At 37.3% G+C, this 24,823-nt stretch overlaps 1 protein-coding gene across 1 annotated transcript in view; it reads left to right on the top strand.

Moving 5' to 3' along the window:
* The first annotated feature begins 964 nt into the window (after positions 1 to 964).
* The window catches only part of LOC117337019, a 35,899-nt gene continuing 12,040 nt past the window's right edge, over positions 965 to 24,823 (top strand). The window contains exons 1-3 of the mRNA XM_033897768.1: positions 965 to 2,525; positions 23,902 to 24,015; positions 24,600 to 24,737. Of these exons, the coding sequence (XP_033753659.1) occupies positions 2,090 to 2,525; positions 23,902 to 24,015; positions 24,600 to 24,737 (688 nt within the window). The 5' untranslated portion in view covers positions 965 to 2,089. The remainder of the gene's footprint in view (positions 2,526 to 23,901; positions 24,016 to 24,599; positions 24,738 to 24,823) is intronic.

The following is a 24,823-nucleotide window of genomic DNA, read 5'->3' as shown; positions in this document are numbered from 1 at the left end:
AGTCTGTATTGTTGTGTGACATCCAGTTATAATATTTTCTTGTTTTAAATCTACTATCCACATATCGGATATGACCGTTAAACCAGTTCTGGAATACACTATGAACGATCTGCAACGATATGCGACGAAGTGTTAATTCCCCCGAAATACATATTCCGTTCGATATTAAGAAGCATAGACCGAGATATAATCACTGGCTTATCAAACTCGTACACACATATAAACACAAGGAAGCCTTTACGCAAATCATGTATATCTATATTCTGGGAACTCTGCCTATCCGATGTCCTAACCTGGGAATTCTTAAGTATCCTTTAACTTGGTAACCGCATTCATATCGCGTCCATACTCGGCCGATTCCGACATTGTCTTTTCTGGTTTTCATGCCAATGGATTGCATCAAAAGCATCCCAGTGGAATCGATGTATATATATTTATATACAAACCACAGGGTCAAGCTCCCGCCAGATGGCGCATGTGTGTTATCTTTCCGAGTGTCAAATAATTTGGACAAGATTATCAAGTTGAAAATGGTATCAAGAGAATAAATGATTATTGGAAATTTCATTAAGCTGCGGTGTCGAGGATCAATTCCTGCAAATGATATCACGAGAATAGTACATTTAGTAAATAGCCTGATAAACAAGGGATTTATTGGTAAAATAACACTCATCATGTTGTAATCTGAACCCCGAGGCCGCTGAAGAACTATGGAAGCTATGTGTATATCCTACCCCCTATTGGACCAATTGTTTCATACAATTAGCTTGTATGTATCCCATAATATACTGTTCCTTGTCTCCCTCTCTCGCTCTCTCTCTCTCTGCGTTTCTGGAATCATTCATGACGTAGAACGGACGGTACCAGTAAATTTCCCTACGGGTTCGTGCCGCCGACACTTGGCAAGGAATAATGACAGCACGACAGTTCCAATGTAGCAAATATTAACGTTTGGGCGTAAATAATTCACAATTCTTTGTCGTACAATTGTCAAAGTTGAGTTGTATGCCACGGAGCAGAGGGACACAATTGACGGGTGGTACAGAGGAAGGAGGAAACGTGGTGCGGTCGTGTCACGCTCTGATTTAACACCTCACATCAGCCACCGCGGTAATTTGGTGCCAATTAGCACAATAATTCACTATGATTTTAAACGTGAACCTGTCTGACAAGTGCGCGCGTGTATCATACTATATTTGAGATTCAGAACAGAACTCTGGATTCGTCGATGGTATTGTCACCGACTGTAAGCCTCGGTGACTGCCGTTATTAGATATATTAAGATGTTAAATTCTGCGAGGAGGTGATAATCGGTTTTACTATTTCACGGTAAAATGCTCAGATGTTTAATTTTCAAAGAATATTCATGCGCATACCATAAAGACAATTTAACTTGAAACGCGTCGCACGTGCTATTAATATTAGATGAGAGAGAATGCGCGTGGAAATTTTAAACAAATGAATGAGACTGGATGGAAGTCGGGGTCGCAACATATACCAGGATATAGCATTACTGCTGGGATCTGTCAACGACTCTGTGCACTACAGCTCACGGAGGGACATATTCAAATTAACGTAAGATGCTTTATTTCAAATTGATATCCATGTGTTGATACTCACATTGTGTTATGCTGGATGGTTACATGAACAAAGCTACAGACTGGATCGGACCAAGTTATCGAGGAGGGAGGGGAAACCATGTTATACAGAGCGAAAGTTGGATGTTTGAAATTGTGGGACGTTATTGATTTTCGGGCGTTTTGTTTTGCTTGGATTTAGACCTGAGCCATGCTAAGAGGAAGGTGTGACTCGGTTTAGAATATTGACAAAGTATATTTTAATATAATAGCACTAGAGTTTATTGTCTTCAGGTATGACCATACACAGGTAACGATTGGCGATGGCGCCAGGCGGTATTCTCTGTTACAACCGTGCAAAGTACAGGTACTGAAGATTTCTATAAACAAACGGAGCACTACGTTCTGTTGGAGCCTGAGTTATGTATAGGCCAATGATGGTGGTGCTAGTTTGAAATGACATGTGACACTTGATGATGGGACCCACTTACCTGTACAGGTAACAATCGGGAATGGTACAGATTTGCAACTATAGTAGCTTGATTTTCGCAGGTAATGTAACAGTGTTGTTGATCGTATCCATGACAACTGATTATTGGGAATATCGTGGATTTAATTCGACCAGATTAAACATGAGTTTATTTGGAGCTAATAACACCGAATTAATGCGCCCAGCTGACACAAACTCGTACATGGAGCTTTGGTACAAACGGAAGTATGTGTACAATACCATGGCTCACTACCATAACGAGACTCTGTATGAACCCCCGATATTTGCCCGGAACTTTTTCCATAAACATCCTCAGGACCGGACAAATATTTCGGGGCCGAGAGCGGTCCAGCATGGACCCCGGAGGTCTGGGAATATCCATGAGCACATGAAGGCAGGAGTTGTCATACTATTTCAACAATACGGGAATCTGTTCAGGGATTGCGATGCACTAGAAGGTAAAGTTCTTTTTTTTCATTTGAGGAAAGAATCAATGCTACAAATTAAAAGAACGTTGTCAGAGTCGTAAACTATTGCGAGGAGTAGACTATTCTGTTTTCTATTTGCATATAATTGAAGAGAATGCTTTCTGAAAGTCTTATAACAATGGGTAGTGGCAGTGTTTGGCTTTCTACTGAAAATAATCCCTAGGCATTTCTTAGACAATAGCGCCCTGATAGAAGGTGGGCGAGTAATTGATCTGTATATATGTTTGAGTGATTCTGCCGGAGTTGAGCCTGTCTAGGTGTTACCCTCTTCCCCCAGGGTCAGATCTCACAGTCTCTGCACACTGACATTCAGTTAACGAATTGGCGTGTCCAGCGAGGCACTCGACAATTCACTTGCCCGTCAATAGCTTATTGTCGACTAAATATATACTCTGTAATTTTGTATTACCAACACAGCCAGCTGGTCTTTCTTGTATTCTTATATAGCCTTGCGTCATAGACAGGGTTTGGAAACGAAAAGAGAGAGAAAAAAATAAACAAAAATTGATTCATTCGTTGCATCATATCTTTGGCAAAGCAATTTGAGTTCTTTATGAGCTCCCGAGAGCTTTGTGACGATATTATTAGCAACGGAATTCGTTCTCGTGGGATTCGAGATTATAAACATGACACAACAGTTCATCAACAAGAGAACATTCATAGAACTCGACTTGACAACAAGTAAAATATTTGCCATTTTGATGCCGGCTTGAGAGCACACTGTTGAATATTAATCTAGTTTACTGTCCTTCTTGGGATCAGTTCCTTATGGAGATCGATATCAGCTTGTGTCACGATGTATCTGTTCTCTGGACTGAGCATACCTACAGAGGATAAGTCCAAACAATAGTAAGCTCCGATAAATCAGCTCATAGTCCCAAAAGCGTTTGACGTTTATGTACCATTACAAATCAATTCAAACACGCAGTGTCTGCTGATTTCTTGTATTCTATAACGGCCTATATATATAGAACGCGCATGTCTTTAAAATTTATGGTGAGATACATCTAAAACAGTTCTTGGTGTATTTCATCATGGCTTTTGTATTGAACCGTGTGTGTCTTAAAATAGTATCAAAAATACATTTAAAGCAGGTTTAACATGATTAGCGATCCTCAAATCAACCGAGGCAAAGTAGGGATTGCAATTTAAGGATTAAATTAATTTCAAGAAAAATAGGGATTTAAAGGCACATAATTGTTCTATACATGCATGAAAGGAATGCTGACTCCCGTTGAGTTGATTTGTTTTAATCTTCTTTTTTCCCAGAATAACTCGCAACATTCAATCATTTTTACCACGTGCTGCGAAAACTACACACACAGTAAGCAAGCTGTGGATTTTAAACTCTATTTTTTACTTTCTGCGTGTATATAAAGATTAAGAACACTTTAAAATAACATTTATGGATTGGGGTAACCGTAAACAAAAGCTGTTGTAAACGGAATGGACCCTAACCCTTATTCATTACGTTTTTTCCCAAGTTCATATGCACACAAACATGAACAGTAACTGTTCTACGACTATAAATCAAAAGCTAAACACATATACTTCAACCAGCTAACACTGTGTCACTGACCACACGCGTCAGAATTGTACCTTGCTTCTCTATTGCATGATTCGTGCGAGACAGCTAAATTTGTTATCTTTCCCGTAATTCCAAAAATGTGTTTTCTTATTGATGTCTTTCTCTTGCCAATACCCTACTTTTGGCCTTCAGATGAGCATTCGCCCCTTTGATGAAGTTTTTGGATTCTGTCTCCTTTGACACTTTTGGCCTTCAGATGAACATTCGCCCCTTTGATGAAGTTTTTGGGTTCTGTCTCCCTTGATACTTTTGGCTTTCAGATGAACCTTCGCCCCTTTGATGAAGTTTTTGGATTCTGTCTCCCTTGATACTTTTGGCCTTCAGATGAACCTTCGCCCCTTTGATGAAGTTTTTGGGTTCTGTCTCCTTTGACACTTTTGGCCTTCAGATGAACATTCGCCCCTTTGATGAAGTTTTTGGATTCTGTCTCCCTTGATACTTTTGGCCTTCAGATGAACCTTCGCCCCTTTAATGAAGTTTTTGGGTTCTGTCTCCCTTGACACTTTTGGCCTTCAGTTGAGTATTCACCCCTGTGATGAAGGCTACGGGTTCCGTTTCACTGGAGTCTATAAGATTAGCACATGCCACACTGCTCAAGCTAATCTTTAAATATATCGGTTAAACTTGTACACCCATTGGCATTCAACTTTGACTATGTGTGTGTTTTCATGCCGTCGTCTATCTGTACATCAGAAGAACAATATTGTACAGACAATACATTTTGAATGGTACTTTAAACGTATGCAATATTTGCAGATCGACTAACTTGTGGGAAAATATCTTCAAACAACATTCAATAATATTTTGGGATGGGTTAGTTGTAATTTTTTTTTCATCAATCGCTTCGTGCAATAAATGTGTATCCAAGATATTCTTACAGTTACAATGACCTAATGACCTACTTTTTTACCATAATTATATGTAACTAATCATCATTACGATCTTAAAGAATTGATTTGGGGGTTAAAGTACAAACTGAAGTACGTGTATTTCCTTATTTAAGAATTTGCCAAAGGAAAATATTTCTCTTAATATTTACATTGTACTTTAATTTCCAGAAGAAAAAAAACGTAGTCTGTTTTCCATTATTTGTTATTGAACCTCTTCCGTATAAAACAATGTACGTATTTTCTGCTCAGCCATTACTAGCGAACACGCATCACTTTACGTTAATCAACATGTATAGACACTGTAACTAAAAACAGCCAACATACACAGACATGGAATGTATATTGATGAAAAACAGAGAATTAATTGCATGTATCATTTGTTTAAAAAGAAATGGCTGTATCTCGGAAACGGAAATTTTCATTGATTCGCGAACTAGGTTTAATAAAATCCAAATAACTAGTAGACTATGGCTTTGTTCCCATTCTTCAAAGTAATTCATTCAACGATCCATTGTCATGATTTAAGATTCCTGGAAACCTTGTCTCGTAGTTCCATTGGCGAATTGTAACGTCTAACTATAACGGGATTGAATTCTTTTGACTTCAATTAAAACAAGGTATTTTTTCAATAAGAATTTACTGATATACTTATATACAAGAATACAAATTTACTTAATCTCGGAGCGAAATCTGCTCATCACATATTTTGATATGTATCTATAGTTTGAACCATGGCGTTGCTAACGACAAAACGGACGCCGACGTCAATACGGTGTATGCAACGCAGGTGATAATAAATGTTGCAGTTATATTTTTACTGTTTCCGCCAACCTTAAACTTAAGATAATACATTTATAGCCGTAGATTTTTTTTTTTTTTTTTTTGTGTGATAAATTATTAAATTGCACTTAAAGTTGTATACATGTCAGTTATGCTAATGAAATGTACATTTTTCTTGTAACACTCTAACATAAAGAAATAACTTGTTTACATTTTTTTGTGATGGAGAATTATTTCGACGATACAGAACAGTTCGCTCCATTGCTATGTACAGTCTGAATGATTATAGAATGTCTCATGATTTATAAAACGATTCAAATCCATCCTGCTTCGGTGGCATTCAAGTAAAACTGAATGGATGCATTCTCCTTTACGAAAAAATTGTAACCTCAATCAAATTTAAAAACTACATTTCCGACTATTTTCTTTCTCTATTCCTACTCTTGCCTGCTAGCATTTTTCCATAGTTACATGTAGTAGATGCCCGTCTATCTGATAACCAAATTGTTGCTAGGATTTTAAGCCATACAAAAGACTTCGTAATTTGAACGCACACTTCTACAACGTAAATGGAATATACATGTATAGAGTCATAAAAAATGGGAATGCTTCACTCGAAGACAAGGAAATCGCGATATATATGCAGCATTTGTAGAAGTATATCGGATGCTGATGATGGAAGCAGACTTTCGAAGACTGACAATGGTATCACACACACCAAAGTCTCTATGGGACAGTGCCCCGCTGTGGCATATAAACGATGGCATTCATCAAGAAATGGGGACACGGTATTCAATAATTGCATTGATCCCATGGGAAGTTACGGGATAGAATGAATGATTAGTAGGCATGTTGGTTGTATTTGTTGGAACATGTAGACGTACTGACAAGGGAAAATATGTGTCCATGAACGCAAACAGCACGAAGGAAATAATTGGTCTTTTTAAGTCACGTGATCGAGAGACCGGAAGTGCGCTTGATTCATCAAACGGTAGTTTGATAGCTATCTTGTATTTATTGGTGTAAATAGAAATGTACTAATGTTTATTATTTGATATGATCTTCCCTGTTTCGTGCAGTTTACATTCTGGTCCCAATGCGCCAGTTGATTTTCTGATTGGTTTAGAATGATGAACCGATTTGAATGAATATTCGACGTCCTCTTCATAGTCAAAGTAAATATGACGACCGAGTCTGCAAAAAAAAAAAGAGCAAATAAAATTGCAGACTGTCATTTCAGTGATATATCGTATCCTTGACAGACACTGACATGTAAAGTCATGCATTGTCTGATTGTCCAGTTGCACAATGGTATCGTACTTGCCATTTACCAAGTCACTCGCCCAACCACGTGGGCTTTCTCCGGGTACTCCGATTTCCTTCCATAGTAACACCCCTCGACCGCTTCCATCCAGCCAAACGAGAGTGATTAAATAAGTTGTCATAAACTAAGTTTACATTTTACATTTTACATTTTACATGTACTGTCACATTGGGTAAGCAACGCTCTACTCGAATGTATCAAATAAGACAACACCGAATATATAGGGTTCAACTCAAAATGCTGCATTGTGGGAAGCAGAAAAAAAACTTGTTTATCAATTTTACCGACTTTTCTTCATTAGGCAATTATATATCTAAAATGAGTTAAGAACGACGAGAAGTGGTCAATAAGTAGCCAAATCATATGTAGACATGTCTGTGTAGTATCCTTCAGGTAGTGCGTCGTGAATGGACCCCCTGTCCCATTAGCACGGTTCGTAAGAGGCGACTAAATTGAATATAAAAATATCGTCTCTCCTTTTTCTGATTTTAACTTTTTATTCACACTGAAATGTCACACCTGGACACTTTATACTGAAATCGGGAGAACTAATTCTTACCGAAAACTTTCAAGCTAAACGCCAAACGGAAAGTAGAAAAAAAAAATCCGGATCACGTGGTCTACTCATTGCTCTTGTTCAAGGATATCCATGCAAATCTTGGGATTCTTTTTAATCATCTGTTTCTCTAGTTTTAACGATTTTGGGTTAGAAATACGGTTTCGTTATTACGTCGGTATTCCCTGTTTTCATGGACTTTGATAAATGATATGGCAAAAGGACAATAACCCATACCATTCAACACATGGCCGATCGCTCAACTGAAGTCTAAATGTTAAGTAGTGACAAGGGATACCTAAATTGAAAAGCTGTTAAAAAAGACGAAAAATAAAAGGTTCAATTTGATAGTTGCCTATATATTCGCATAATGTCTTAATGAAATAAAGCATAGCGTTCCATTTCGCATGATCGTCATTGAAGACACTTTACATGTATAACAGTATATATGATAAATCTCATGTGTAAACAATTTCGTCCGGGTTCCTGTACAACTCGTTTATTGTATCTAAAACGTTAAAGTGTGGATCCATTATTTACGTGTATTGAAAATATTCCCGTTCGGAAACAAAAAATTCCATTGCGAATGATATGGAGACTTTTAATGAAGAGATAGTCGGTGTTTATAATGGCTCTTTGGGGACATGGTACCAACATGTATTAATATAAAGGTTTTTAACTTTTCAATTTTTGATATCTATTTCCTTTGATGATATTGTATTTGCTTTTAGTTGAACACTATTTCAGGGACATCATTATGTATTTGTGATCCTGTTCGGTGATGAAGTTACTGTGGTATTTCGCAAGATCACATCATATATTGTATTCCTTGCAAGGAAGCGGTGTGGTTCAACTCGGGTTCCGCTCAATTTGGATAAATGTGGATGGTGTCGATTTCGAACGCTGTAGTCATTTAACATATAATTTGTTTCAAAAGCGTTGTGGATAGTGTTATAACAGTAGGCGTTTTGAAAGGAAAACTCTCGCGAGATTTCACAGGAGAAGACACTGAAGAACATTCTCACAGTCAGCAGACCTTATTTTTGGGTAGCCCAATGCCTTTAGCGAAACACTTCGGATGAAAAAAAAACACTGTCCAATCCTGCAAGCGAGGGGGGAGGGTACCATTAGGTGTTTTTATCGGGTGCAACCGGCGAGCTACAATACGTACACACATTCCTAGCTCCTCCACAGCCTCTTTTGGTAGAAAGGACACAATTATCGCGAAAGTTTAAGTATCTATTTCATGTTTCTACTAGAGACGCTGACTTTAAACTTTCTTTCTTTCTGTGTACACTATATCCTAGAATCAGACATATCCTAGAAACCAAAATCTTAAAGGTCTTTTATTTGATTGTAATATTCTTGAGACAAGGGCCTAGTCTAATTACACCCCTGTGTTTAGTTTTTTGTACCCTATCCGGTGTGAACTGTGTCTATCCAGATATGATAATGTGTTACCCTATCCAGACTATGACCGGACTATGACCGGATACAATAATGTGTTACTGTATCCAGGCTATGACTGGATATAATGTTTTTTACTGTATCCAGACTATGACCGGATATAATGTTGTGTTACTGTATCCAGTCAATGACTGAATATAATGTTGTGTTACTGTATCCAGGCTATGACCGGATATAATGCTTTGTTACTGTCTTCAGGCTATGACTGAATATAATGCTTTGTTGCTGTATCCAGGCTATGACCGGATATGATAATGTGTAACCGTATCCAGACTATGACCGGATATAATAATGTGCTACGTTATCCAGGCTATAACTAGATATGATGCTGTGTTACTGTATCCAGGCTATGACCGGATATAATGCTTTGTTACTGTATCCAGGCTGTGACCGGATATAATGTTGTGTTACTGTATCCAGGCTATGACTGAATATAATGTTGTGTTACTGTCTCCAGGCTATGACTGAATATAATGCTTTGTTACTGTATCCAGTTTATGACCAGATATAATGCTTTGTTACTGTATCCAGGCTATGACCGGATATAATAATGTGTTACCGTGTTCATGCTATGACCGGATATAATGTAGTATTATTTTATCAGGGCATGATATATCATAAGCTGGTCGGGTGGTCGGGTGGTTCTCGATTTAACGACCGGCCGTGAAAAGGTCTTCCATATAGGACGAACTAGTTTGATTGATATAACTTGATAAATCTTTTTTTTTCTGCAGTTGTTGTAAATTAAAATTACATTGAAAAACAGTTCAGCGGTCTAATGTCACATGGGTTTTGTCACTTGTGGATACCGCCTTAAAAGACCCCAGAACACGATGGATGATTTGGTGATATAGACAAATTTTCTTTGGAATATTATTCAAAAATGATTTTTAACGATCATAATCGCGGCCATCTTGGTTTCCTGACTGTAAATTCTAATCTTCCATTAATAACAGTATATGGCCTGTAATTCGATGATTATCTGGTCGTTATTTTCCCATTATCAAATTGCGTCCATTCTAAAAAAAAGTCTAATTATGTCTTTACGGGTATTACCTGATTTATCAACTGGTTTTTGAAAATTCATCAAATATGATTTGTGCAAATAAATATCCACCCACGCTTTCTTGTCACAATGAATTTTCAACGACTTTGTAGTAGCTTAAACATCGTTATTAAGTAGGAGAGGAAATACATCAGTTCGTAAAGTAAACATTCGTATGAATGAGACTGATGTTCTGGGACGGCTATGTATTCCCTAGTGAATCTGTTCTGAATTACTCATTATATTAAGTGAGTAGAATGATTTGTGACGTTAACATTGAACTATAACCATTGTGTTTTCGCTATTTGTTTATCTATGTTGTATTAATTCAAAACCTACTCGACTACAAAAGGGAATTATTAGAAATATTCGATCATCCTATCAATGCAATCATGAAACATTATTTATCTTTGCTTTTAGCATAATTCAGGTGGGTTTTGAAACGTATGGTACCAATCTCTGATGTACTTCAAAATAATTCACAAGAAGTGTACCTACCGACCCCATTACATGATTTAAATAAAATGACTTAATTTGATATACTCATCCCTTCTCATCCCCCCCCCCCCCCCCCCCCGCACAAAAAAAAACAAAAAAAAACAACAACAACAACAACAACAACAACAACAACCCCCCCCCCCCCCCCCCCCCCCCCCCCCTCCAAAAAAAACAAAACAACAACAACAACTTCATTCTAATGTCTTCCTTACCACAATCTCACGTTCCGCTCTCGCCCCTGTTATAGGGAACCCATGGGTTCTGTCCCCCAGGCCTTGGTACGCCTTTTTGCAATGATACTTGACACCCCTTTTTGGCCACCGCAGATTTTTCTTATGTTTATTGTTTGGTTAAAGTTTTTGACATTGTTGTCGAAGGAAACATCACCGAACATCCGTTAGCTCTCCATCCCCTGAAGGGATACTCAGTGTCTGCCCTGGTCTGGTCTGTTCAGAATCACACGTTAAGATATATGACATGGTTTTGTTGGATATACGAGATATTGGAGAAGGTCCTCATCAGTTATGGGCCTTTAGTGAGGTTAATATGGTGTTACATTAACCTGGAAGAATCAAATATTAACTAAGGGCGAGCTCCGAGGTTAATAATATGACTTTATTATAATAAAGGATAGCTCTAATGAAACCCAGTTATACATAGGAACGTGTGCCTGCTACTACCGTTCCGCTTGGGTCTCGTAAGACATTCGTCTTCAAATAACCTCTTATGTTGCGTGAGCATTACAACTCTAACAAAAACAATGGGATATAATTATATTGGTGCCACGTGCCGTTTGTAATGGTACACACGTGCAAATACATGAGCACGCGCAAATCGATATAGCCATGGCAAAGCCACCCAAGTGTATCGACATCTGAGGAGAGAGATATGCTGACTCTAACGGAACTTACAGGTTTTTTGTCAATATGATGTATGACAGTGGTGCTAAAACGCCACATTCCAGCACACATCTACACTCAAAGCTGTGAAAATTGCCACTTTGGGATATAAGCACGAGGTTTGATGTTTTTATGAACATCTACAACTGTATCTGCTGGAGTCATTCGTGAAGAAGTTTTATCGCTCGTGGACGCCGTCATTATCAAATTTCAATACTGTTTCAAAACTAATGATCAATTGTTTCCCAGCTAGCAGTGCTGGGAGACGCGGTGCTAATAAATTAACCTGTGACGACAACAATTGGGAAGGAATCGTTTAGCGGTGATGTTCATTAATATAACAAAACGATTAACTAAAAAAATCGTTTGAGTTCAACGTGTTAATTCGTTGGGTATTGTCTGTCTTGGTGTTCGCCTTTAAAACCTAAGTGAGATTATGGTGACATGAGGCGCTTAATTCTGCCACACTTCAATTCATCATTCAATAGGCCAGCTACCGTACAGCTAAAATGGCTGTGTTCTTCAAGTGGCTGCCTGCCAACTTATTTAAGTTTTTTTTTAGTTAAAAAAATGCAAGTCATGCTCGGCGATGTAGGGAGGAGGTGGGGTCGATAATGGCATAAGGCTCTGTGAAATATTAATAATTATACGGGTCCATTAGAAGTACGTGGATAATTGGCCCATATTGCATCTAATTAGAGCAATGCTCCTTCTCTATAGAGAGGCTTCTCGAACGGTCGAGGTTATCAAGTATACGACATATTATATTACTCTCAGGAATATTTGTAAACGTGTCACTCGTTCCAACATTACTGGCATTATAAATTAACCATAAAAGTCGTTACATTGCCATTTCGGTTTTCCTTATAATGACAAACAAGATTTTTATATTGTTTCAAATGAATTCATGTTATCACAGCAACTGAGTATTATTTACAGTGATACATGTACTTGGTTTCTCAGTATAATGGCACACGTTTCCATTATATTGTTATCTGCTTTCTCATTATAAGGACACATGAGACTTTGACATATTAACGCATGAGTTATCATTATGATACACTACTTGTTCTTTACAATGACACATGCTCTCTCCTTATAATGATATCTGGTTCCTAGCTGTATGTAATTGCTCTTTAGATCTTGTTTAATGCCATCCTATGTATCATTATAACGACAATTGAGTCCTAATTGGAATCCAACCTGATTTGTCGTTTTAATGACAAATTAATTTTTGGTATAATGACACTCCATTTATTATTGTTATGATACAATAAAATCATCATATGATTGTGGGAGATTTTCACACGATTTATCGTTGTAATGACACACTGACTTAATCCGTTAAATGATAACATTATTATAGGATTTTCACCATATATCGGATGAAGCAAACGGAATTTGAAAACGAATTATGGGAAAAAATGACATTAAAATAAATTGTTTTTTATTGCATTGATGTATTGGTTTTAGGCGAGGTCACAAATGTATAGAATGAAATCATGTCGGCGTTTTCTGTACCTTGTATCGGTCGAATATTGTAACACTGTTATTTACTTTTATCTTCATCCCTTTCCTGCGTTATATTGTTATATTTCACATGTGTGAACGGCATTTTCAAAAAATAGTCTCCACTATCAGTTTTGTTCATATTCCTGCGAAAAGATATGATCATATTCATTCATAATTAAACTATTTGATCTTAAAACTAGTATCAATCTTTTTTATGAATTTTGTCGGTAGAGCCATTAAGCTATCACTGTTGCCAACAATATCGATAGTGTTTATAACGTAGCACGTGCACGCGATACACAACACGTGTGGGTTGGGGGGGGGGGGGGGGGGGGGGGGGGGGTTAGTATATGGTTCATCATTATGTTCTGGCATGATGAATACCGAAATAAAATAACACAGAGCCAAGATAATAGCTATGTTATGTAATTTCTATCATACATATATCTATCTACAAAAGATGGATGCTTTATTTCCATGCTTTCCACGTGTTTTATACTATGGTAGAAGGACAGCGAGCTATACCATCGAGAGCTAGGAGTGGGAATAATTCTGTCTGTCAGGTTTCAAAACGACAGTAAATTATTTCAACAGCCAAATTGCATGTCCAAAGTTATTTGCGTTCTTAGGAAATGTTTCTCTTCAGTTTGGAAGAAAGACATTTTCTAGACATGTCGAATTATCCTCCATGGTTGGTCCCTTGTTTCCAGTCCGTTACTTTACTTGATTGTTGAGTAATGAATAGCGGTGCGTTCGCCCCTTACGTAATTGTAGAGACGAGTACAATCGAACGCGCCTACCGAGTTCCGACCGTCTGCACCAAACTATCAAAACATTACAATGTCCCGCCCTACAGCTCCATCTGCAGTCAAACAAAACACAGATATCTCGGTATCTCAAGAGACAAATATTTCTGTCAGGTAGAATATATTTCAAATATTTCTGTATTGAAATAATTCAAAAGCGAGTCCGTTGGGTATTTTAGATTTATTCGGAACTATTTCACTGCGTATGAAACTGCCTTTATATAGCTATTGTTTCTAGTTGTATTTTTTTAATGAAAGTTTGAGTTTTGTTAATGTTTGTATTGAAGAATGTTGCAATTGATTTATATCCATGTGATGTATCAATGATTTAAAACAGCTACATACATGACATGAAACATTAAAATCTATCATGCTGCCGTTCGGTCAAACCAGCCAGGCATAATACATCTACATTGTATGTCTGTCGCTGTTGGTGAGCAGCTCTCGTGGGAAATGTCACATAGGGAAAAATAAAACTTGTTTTCCGAGACTTCATCCAAAACATTTGAAATATTGATTATCGCCTCTATGATCTTTATCACCTGTCAATTAATTTGAAATACTTCTAAAATTTTTCCTCTTATTCACGACAGGGTCACACACGACAACAAAAACATTCAATGAGCATTCTCACATCCGGGTCTTTGTGCAAGAATACGTTTACTTCCGGGGTATCCGGTTTTCACTATAGATGATGACATATGTAATTCCTGGGTTGTGAGCTTCGCTCCAGGGGTCCGAAAAGAACATATTGATAGCTGAAGATCCGATGTGAAGATTCCGGGATGTCCTGGTTAGGAAAGTAATAGATGAGTTACTCTGTTCAAAGTGAAATCATGAATATTTCATTTATTCCTATAAATAGGTCGTATGAAAATACGAAATGTATACTACATTTTCGTGCGAAATGCTACACGTTAAACTAACGGTGTTGCGCAAAATAACAACGAAATATAATTGTTCCGGCTACAAGACTGCCAATAATCGGCAAATCAACATATTTGATTCTCTTTAAAGTTTTTGTCACAAGTGTGTAGCGGAACTGGACTGGGCTGAACGCCGATGGCCAGGTAGATCTAATGATCGGAGCATCCGTCTCGAATTTGGATGTCCCGGGTTCGAGTCCCGGTCTGATCGCTGCATGTCCCTCCCTTGTTACATTTGGTACCAAATTGAACACCCATGGAAGATGTCATTGTGTCTCGTGTGTGGTCGAAGACTTTGTTGAAGGAGAGGGGAATCTATGAGAACTGGACTTGGGTGAACTTTAATTCGGTAGCCAAATAGCCAAATGCTTAGTGTCGATTTTGAAGGTCCCAGGTTTAATTACTGGTCTGGTCCTGCCTGTGACACAAGTATACACAGACTGATGACGTCGAAGGTCCGTATTGATGACGTCAAAGTAGTGGCCATGCCACTGTGATCGAAATGAGCTAGTCCCGCAACACATAAAGTGTGTATTGTAGGCTTATTGCATCATATGTATCTATTGGAACTGGAGAATTCAGGTATCGCCAGAGGGCACACAGGTCGATTATATTTTACACCTGTCATTAGTTGGCCCGTGACAGTCTTACTACCGGTAACTGTACATGTCCCACAGAGTCTCGGAACGCCCTGCCTTCATCTCTGCACCGGTGGGTTTAAAAGCACCTGATCACATAAATAAATCATCACTTTATCTCAATATAGTATTAACAGCACCTTCGGGAGTTATAATGTGAAGCTTTTTTAACTTCTCCAACTTAAACATTTATGGGCTGGTGTGACACTACACCTGAGGTAAATTGCGTTGTTTACAAAACAATCCATGCTGTGTCTTGATTTTGGCCAACAGTAGGGCAGGAGAATTCCTAGAAGATATGTAGATCCTTTAGTGAATTTCCACTCACTCGCATCGATAGCAAATATGGTCCCTTGGAACTAACGAACTGAATTTCGTCAGTAGTGAGATCTTTCAAGATGCGTAGAACGTCATCGTTTAGATACGAATCGGCGGCGACAAAACGGGAAACACAAATACATGTACAACGGAACAAGTGTTACAAATCTAAACATCCTTAATTATGCATTGGCTGTCTGCGTGGACTAGCAGTGTATGAAAACAGAGACTTATGTATGAGTAAGGTGTTTGCTATGGAAATAACACACTACATAATACATGTACATGATGAAATATGGAGTGATATATATTCAGCTGACATTATATTTATCTAGCATACGATTACACAAATATGTGTCTAAATAAATAGAGGTTACACAACGAGTGGTTGTTGGATATGGAATTTATTTCACACGAGTAAGTTATTTTTTAAAAGTTACAAAAGACACGAGCTTTAGCGAGTGTTTTTTGCAACTTTTAAAAAATAACTTACGAGTGTGAAATAAATTCCATGTCTAACAATTTCGAGTCGTGTGACCTGTTTCTACCACAATAATATCGGCTTGAATCAAAGGGAAACGTGGCCAAGTATAATTTCGCGTATGCAAATAAAGTGTACCGGTGACGTCCGGGACCCGGTGATGTGACGTCATTAGATTATTGATGACGTCAATAACAATTGCAGCTTGGGTCAAAGTTCACCGTGTTAGCCAATCGTAATGCGTACAGAGTTAATACCACGTGTGGTATAAACAGATTGTTAATTAACAGCTGTAATGATTAACTGATGGCCTGAGAGTTGAATAGCACAGGGTATTGTGGTAGAAATAGAGGTTACACAACGAGTGGTTGTTGGATATGGAATTTATTTCACACGAGTAAGTTATTTTTTAAAAGTTACAAAAGACACGAGCTTTAGCGAGTGTTTTTTGCAACTTTTAAAAAATAACTTACGAGTGTGAAATAAATTCCATATCCAACAATTTCGAGTCGTGTGACCTGTTTCTACCACAATAATATCGGCTTGAATCAAAGGGAAACGTGGCCAAGTATAATTTCGCGTATGCAAATAAAGTGTACCGGTGACGTCCGGGACCCGGTGATGTGACGTCATTAGATTATTGATGAAGTCAATAACAATTGCAGCTTGGGTCAAAGTTCACCGTGTTAGCCAATCAAAATGCGTACAGAGTTTATACAGATTGTTAATCAACAGCTGTAATGATTAACTGATGGTCTGAGAGTTGAATAACACAGGGTATTGTGGTAGAAAACCTGTTAATCAACTACCATTTGTCCATTAACACGTTGGTATTATACAGTAAGTATAAAATGTATAACGCTGTATGGAAAAATATTTGTTAGTGAATAATAATAAATTTATTGGCATCTTTAGGGTTACACAAAGTGGCAAATAAATCTCTAGGGGACAGGCGTTATATTGATAATTTATCCTAGAATAACCACCTAATGACGTTATATCGAGGGTATCATGCTGAGCGACAGATAAAGGGCGTTATATTGAAGGTTTTCATAAGAGTGTCGAACAAGGATGTTTGAAAAGGATTTAGTGTATCCTGTGACATTGTACAGTACATGAATACAGAGAAACCTCGATATAACGTCTTAGCATTGATTTGTCAGTGTCCCAGTTTATTTTAAGCAATCCCTGTGTATCTATCTCTCTTTATATAATTAAACCCTTTATGTCGCCAAGATTGAACTGTATGGTCGAATGGGGGCGGCACAACGAGGTTCAGCGATTCATGTTCTCGCATACGAGACAATGAAAAATCACGCGCTACCATGTGCTCAATCTATCCTTCACGTTCTGTCTGTCTGGAATCTTTTTTGCTGTTTCTCAGTCTCAAACTGCACTGTTACATGTATCTGTATGCATATTTTGCAAGTACGGGATTCATTATGTAAGTGGTACCAGTGTAAATGTAAATGATATCAGTGTAAATGTAAGTGATACCAATGTAAATGTAAGTGATATCAGTGTAAATGTAAGTGATACCAGTGTTAATGTAAGTGATACCAGTGTAAATGTAAGTGATACCAGTGTAAATGTAAGTGGTGGTACCAGTGTAAATGTAAGTGATACCAGTGTAAATGTAAGTGATACCAGTGTAAATGTAAGTGGTACCAGTGTAAATGTAAGTGATACCAGTGTAAATGTAAGTGATACCAGTGTAAATGTAAGTGATACCAGTGTTACTGTAAGGGGTACCAGTGTAAATGTAAGCGATACCAGTGTAAATGTAAGTGATACCAGTGTAAATGTAAGTACTGGTACCAGTGTAAATGTAAGTGATGCCAATGTAAATGTAAGTGATACCAATGTAAATGTAAGTGATATCAGTGTAAATGTAAGTGATACCAGTGTTAATGTAAGTGATACCAGTGTAAATGTAAGTGGTACCAGTGTAAATGTAAGTGATACCGGTGTAAATGTAAGTGATACCAGTGTAAATGTAAGTGATACCAGTGTAAATGGTTCCAGTGTAAATGTAAGTGATACCAGTGTTAATGTAAATGGTTCCAGTGTAAATGTAAGTGATACCAGTGTTAATGTAAATGGTACCAGTGTAAATGTAAGTGATACCAGTGTAAATGTAAGTGATACCAGTGTAAACAATATCTAGTTGATCTACAAAACTCAATTTCTCTATGTTTGTTATTCTTTAAAATTTGCTTGTTGAAAACGGGAAGTGACGAGAATCTTTAGAAAATGATCGATCGTTTTTTGCATAGTAAAGCGCTGCCCTGGTGAAGAGTAGAGTAATTAGAACCGACAACTAGTCTAAGTTAACTTTATAAACATTTACGGCACGATATGACGTCATTCTTAAAATGACGTAATATTCAATTGTGTTTTGACCAATGCCCATATCAAATCCATATATCTCAGTCTTTTACTAACATGTTATAACATGCCGGGTAGATTACATATTTTCCAAATATCAACTCGACCCTAGTAAGTCATGTGATATAATATAAACACATTATGCCAAAATTGATAACCAAAAGTTATTCGACAGAAGAAAGTATTCGATTCTTTTAAATTTTATCATATTCATCAGCCATGCTCTTTACTTCAGAGGAGAGGAATTATCACTGGTTGAATCAGAAGTGGCTTAGCTATTGGAGATCTCATATAGACTAACTGACAATTTTGTTTTGTCTAAAATATTCATTTGTCGATGGGTGTTGACACTGTAGTATTCCTTTGTCGATGTGTATTGACTCTAGTATTCATCTGTCGATGTGTATTGACTCTGTAGTATTCATTTGTCGATGTGTATTGTCTCTAGTATTCATTTGTCGATGGGTGTTGACACTGTAGTATTCCTTTGTCGATGTGTATTGACTCTAGTATTCATCTGTCGATGTGTATTGACACTGTAGTATTCATTTGTCGATGTGTATTGTCTCTAGTATTCATTTGTCGATGTGTATTGACTCTGTTGTAATCATGTGTCGATGTGTATTGACACTGTAGTATTCATTTGTCGATGTGTATTGACACTGTAGTGTTCATCTGTCGATGTGTATGGACACTGTAGTATTCATTTGTCGATGTGTATTGACACTGTAGTATTCATTTGTCGATGTGTATTGACACTGTAGTATTCATTTGTCGATGTGTATTGACACTGTAGTATTCATTTGTCGATGTGTGTTGACACTGTAGTATTCATTTGTCGATGTGTATTGACTCTGTAGTATTCATTTGTCGATGTGTATTGACACTGTAGTATTCATTTGTCGATGTGTATTGACACTGTAGTATTCATTTGTCGATGTGTATTGACACTGTAGTAATCATCTGTCGATGTGTCTTGACACTAGTATTCATTTGTCGATGTGTATTGTCTCTAGTATTCATTTGTCGATGTGTATTGACTCTAGTATTCATTTGTCGGTGTGTATTGACACTGTAGGTTTCAATTGTCGATGTGTGTTGACACTAGTATTCATTTGTCGATGTGTATTGACTCTAGTATTCATTTGTCGGTGTGTATTGACACTGTAGTGTTCATCTGTCGATGTGTATGGACACTGTAGTATTCATTTGTCGATGTGTATTGACACTGTAGTATTCATTTGTCGATGTGTGTTAACACTGTAGTATTCATTTGTCGATGTGTATTGACACTGTAGTGTTCATCTGTCGATGTGTATGGACACTGTAGTATTCATTTGTCGATGTGTATTGACTCTGTAGTATTCATTTGTCGATGTGTACTGACACTGTAGTATTCATTTTTCGATGTGTATTGACACTGTAGTAATCATCTGTCGATGTGTCTTGATACTGTAGTATTCATTTGTCGATGTGTATTGTCTCTAGTATTCATTTGTCGATGTGTATTGACTCTAGTATTCATTTGTCGGTGTGTATTGACACTGTAGGATTCAATTGTCGATGTGTGTTGACACTGTAGTATTCATTTGTCGATGTGTATTGACTCTAGTATTCATTTGTCGGTGTGTATTGACACTATAGTAATCATTTGTCGATGTGTATTGACACTGTAGTATTCATTTGTCGATGTGTGTTAACACTGTAGTATTCATTTGTCGATGTGTATTGACACTGTAGTGTTCATCTGTCGATGTGTATGGACACTGTAGTATTCATTTGTCGATGTGTATTGACTCTGTAGTATTCATTTGTCGATGTGTATTGACACTGTAGTATTCATTTGTCGATGTGTATTGACACTGTAGTATTCATTTGTCGATGTGTATTGACACTGTAGTAATCATCTGTCGATGTGTCTTGACACTAGTATTCATTTGTCGATGTGTATTGTCTCTAGTATTCATTTGTCGATGTGTATTGACTCTAGTATTCATTTGTCGGTGTGTATTGACACTGTATGATTCAATTGTCGATGTGTGTTGACACTGTAGTATTCATTTGTCGATGTGTATTGACTCTAGTATTCATTTGTCGGTGTGTATTCACACTATAGTAATCATGTGTCGATGTGTATTGACACTGTAGTATTCATTTGTCGATGTGTATTGACACTGTAGTGTTCATCTGTCGATGTGTATGGACACTGTAGTATTCATTTGTCGATGTGTATTGACACTGTAGTATTCATTTGTCGATGTGTGTTAACACTGTAGTATTCATTTGTCGATGTGTATTGACACTGTAGTGTTCATCTGTCGATGTGTATGGACACTGTAGTATTCATTTGTCGATGTGTATTGACTCTGTAGTATTCATTTGTCGATGTGTATTGACACTGTAGTATTCATTTGTCGATGTGTATTGACACTGTAGTATTCATTTGTCGATGTGTATTGACACTGTAGTAATCATCTGTCGATGTGTCTTGACACTAGTATTCATTTGTCGATGTGTATTGTCTCTAGTATTCATTTGTCGATGTGTATTGACTCTAGTATTCATTTGTCGGTGTGTATTGACACTGTAGGATTCAATTGTCGATGTGTGTTGACACTGTAGTATTCATTTGTCGATGTGTATTGACTCTAGTATTCATTTGTCGGTGTGTATTGACACTATAGTAATCATTTGTCGATGTGTATTGACACTGTAGTATTCATTTGTCGATGTGTATTGACTCTAGTATTCATTTGTCGGTGTGTATTGTCTCTAGTATTTATTTGTCGATGTGTGTTGACACTGTAGTATTCATCTGTCGATGTGTATTGACACTGTAGTATTCATTTGTCGATGTGTGTTGACTCTAGTATTCATTTGTCGGTGTGTATTGACACTGTAGTATTCATTTGTCGATGTGTGTTGACACTGTAGTATTCATCTGTCGATGTGTATTGACACTGTAGTATTCATTTGTCGATGTGTATTGTCTCTAGTATTCATTTGTCGATGTGTATTGTCTCTAGTATTCATTTGTCGATGTGTATTGACACTGCAATATTCATTTGTCGGTGTGTATTGGCACTGTAGTATTCATTTGTCGATGTGTGTTGACACTGTAGTATTCATTTGTCGGTGTGTATTGACACTGTAGTATTCATTTGTCGATGTGTATTGACATTGTAGTATTCATTTGTAAATGTGTATTGACACTGTAGTATTCATTTGTCGATGTGTATTGACTCTAGTATTCATTTGTCGATGTGTATTGACTCTAGTATTCATTTGTCGGTGTGTGTTGACACTGTAGTATTTATTTGTCGATGTGTATTGACACTGTAGTAATTCATTTGTCGATGTGTATTGTCTCTAGTATTCAATTGTCGATGTGTATTGTCTCTAGTATTCATTTGTCGATGTGTATTGTCTCTAGTATTCATTTGTCGATGTGTATTGACACTGCAGTATTCATTTGTCGATGTGTATTGACACTGTCGTATTCATTTGTCGATGTGTATTGACTCTAAATAATTCATTTTTTCCGTTTGTTTTGACACGGTAGAAGCCATATTTAAAAAAAAAATTATTGAGGCGATTTTCATGACAGAGAAATATCAATGTCCTTCAATTTCGTCTATTAAACATTGCAAGCAAAGGGAGTGAGTTTTTTTTTGCGACTGCATATTTACGCCAGCCTATACTTTGTCATTGCTTGCTGTCGCTGTCAGTTTTTATCACTTTGTCTCGCATATTCAGGACTCATTTTGAATAAAAACATATTATTACATCAATCATCAAGACATTTACGATTTTGTTATTTTAGCGATTCTAAACATTACTACATTAACTAAATATTATTGCGATTCCAAAATATTTAATCTAGCATGCAGAAATGTAGCATTTATTAAATCACAAAACCAATATTGTTTTCCCACAGTACCCGTGCAGTCTTACATGCTTTAGAAAACATCATATGCATGTATAGATGATACATCATTAGCGAATTCCTGTATGACATACCAAAGCGCCATTTAAACTTAAGACGACAAATAACCCTTCTACAAGTAGTGCTGAGAAAGTATTATGTTCCAGTTTCACGAATGGCCATCAACTTAAGGAAATTCCTTATCTTAAAAGTTCACCTTGAAAAGAATTGCGGAGTTAAATGATTAAGGGAAGGGTCTTGAATAAGGTTTTTTTCCCCCATAGTTAAAATACTGATTTTCTATTACAAATTTAAACAAAGATTTTTTATAAACGCTGGGGACAGACCTTTTCTGATCTTTCCGTTGTTTCTGATACAAAAATCAGGAAGTGATCATGTTGCTTTGAAAAATCAAGATCTCTTACATGGAAATATTGTTAAAGAATGGAATGGTTTTCGCTAGACGAAAATAGCAACCATACAATTTGAAACGACAGCTTTGCTCCTTGCCGAAATGGTTGTTCCTCTAAGCTACAGCAAGAACAATAAAGCTTACAAATAAAAGACAACAAAAATAATAAGTGAAACCAACAATTATATTTTAAACCAAGTAACATGGCGTCCCTTTCTTTTAGACGAGTCGAATGCTCTTGATACATAGATTTGTCTGATTATTATTTTTCTTCTTCTTTGTCACCCATTAGGTTCTGATCAAAATTCCCCGGATTTAACCTACATGTATATTTAGACGTTTGATTTTGTCAAAAATTTTGTAAAACAATTGTTAAAATGGGAATCAGTGATACTTCCGGAATAGCTGTTCGTTTTGGTTCCCTATCGGTGAACCCGGGGAGACAATTTATTTCCTCTCCATCCGTCTTGTACGTACATGTACATGTATAAACGTGACGAGCTCTAGCGGTTTCATTCCTTGAGGGATTTTGATCAACCTTTACACAGTGATGAAGGATCATACTATCTCCGACAAGTCCTAGTTTAATTTTTTAGATCAAGGTCATTGGTATTACATTGTATTTTTAGTTGTGGGCGATCAGGGATATGCATTGCTTTAGAAATACCCAGTATGCTAGTATCAAATGTGATTTTCAATGACCGATTTGTAAATCTGCTTCATCAAATGTTGAGTCAGAATGACAATTACGTTCCATATTGGTACACTGTTTGTACGACTTCGGGTTTAATGTTTACCTTTATATATGATTACAATACCATTCCATTTCTTAACTAAACTGTAGAAAATGTCAGTTCATCTTGCCGAACGTGAACATGTATGATTACTTACAGAGGGTGTTCGTCTCCGACTTAACTTGATGCAAGAGCGGAAGACAAAATGCGAGTACCTGAGCGGCCGGGACGGACTGACCGCGTTGGACACGACACATCTGTACGCTGTACCACGTAAGTTACCGCTCGAACTTGTGTGAAACGGTCACGTTCCTGGTCAAAAAAAAGGGGGTTACACACTTCCCCTCAAACTATGTACGCTTTTACCTTTATCCACAGTGACCAACGGTAATATTTTTCCTTTACCATCTGACGATTTTTTCTCTAGGATCAAAATTAGGTAATAAGTTCTGCACATTCATGATGACCACTTCGTCACATTTTTTTTTCGGTGAACAATGACCTATAACAGGTCACGTGTTAAAACTGACCTTTTAATCTGGGACATATGTCCCGTGTCTTCAGAATGTCCTCTAAGTATCTTTTCTATAAGTTCAATAATTATGAGTTAAGGAAAGATGTCTACAGATATACAATTACGTTTGGATCACGTGTTCTGTATGTCACAATGACAATCGTGTCACGTGTTAAACTATCGAATAATAGCTATAACGATCATCTCGATTCAATTCACGTTCTGGTTAAATAGACTACACAAAGGCGAGTACAGAACCAATGCTATCGTCTGCAATTGCAATATCTTGCCATGACACCTATTTGTTACTAACTTTCGTAATTTATACACTTTGCTGTTTCAGATTTGGAGAGAGCTGCAAGTGCTTTCGCGTTGCTATGCATGTTGTCCATGGTAACGGGTCTCGTGACGGGGGGATACGGGTTACTAGGACGACAGACCCGGGTGCTTGTTCTGGCCTCGTGCTGCTCTCTTGTCGCCGGTGAGTAGCTGGATTTGACGTCGTGTACGGAATCTGATGTTATTAATGCCAGCGGGTCAAATAACAGTATCACCGTTCAAATAACG

Source organism: Pecten maximus, chromosome 1 (assembly GCF_902652985.1).
Source record: "Pecten maximus chromosome 1, xPecMax1.1, whole genome shotgun sequence".
Taxonomy (NCBI): domain Eukaryota; kingdom Metazoa; phylum Mollusca; class Bivalvia; order Pectinida; family Pectinidae; genus Pecten; species Pecten maximus.
This window is presented reverse-complemented; position numbering and strand designations above follow the sequence as displayed.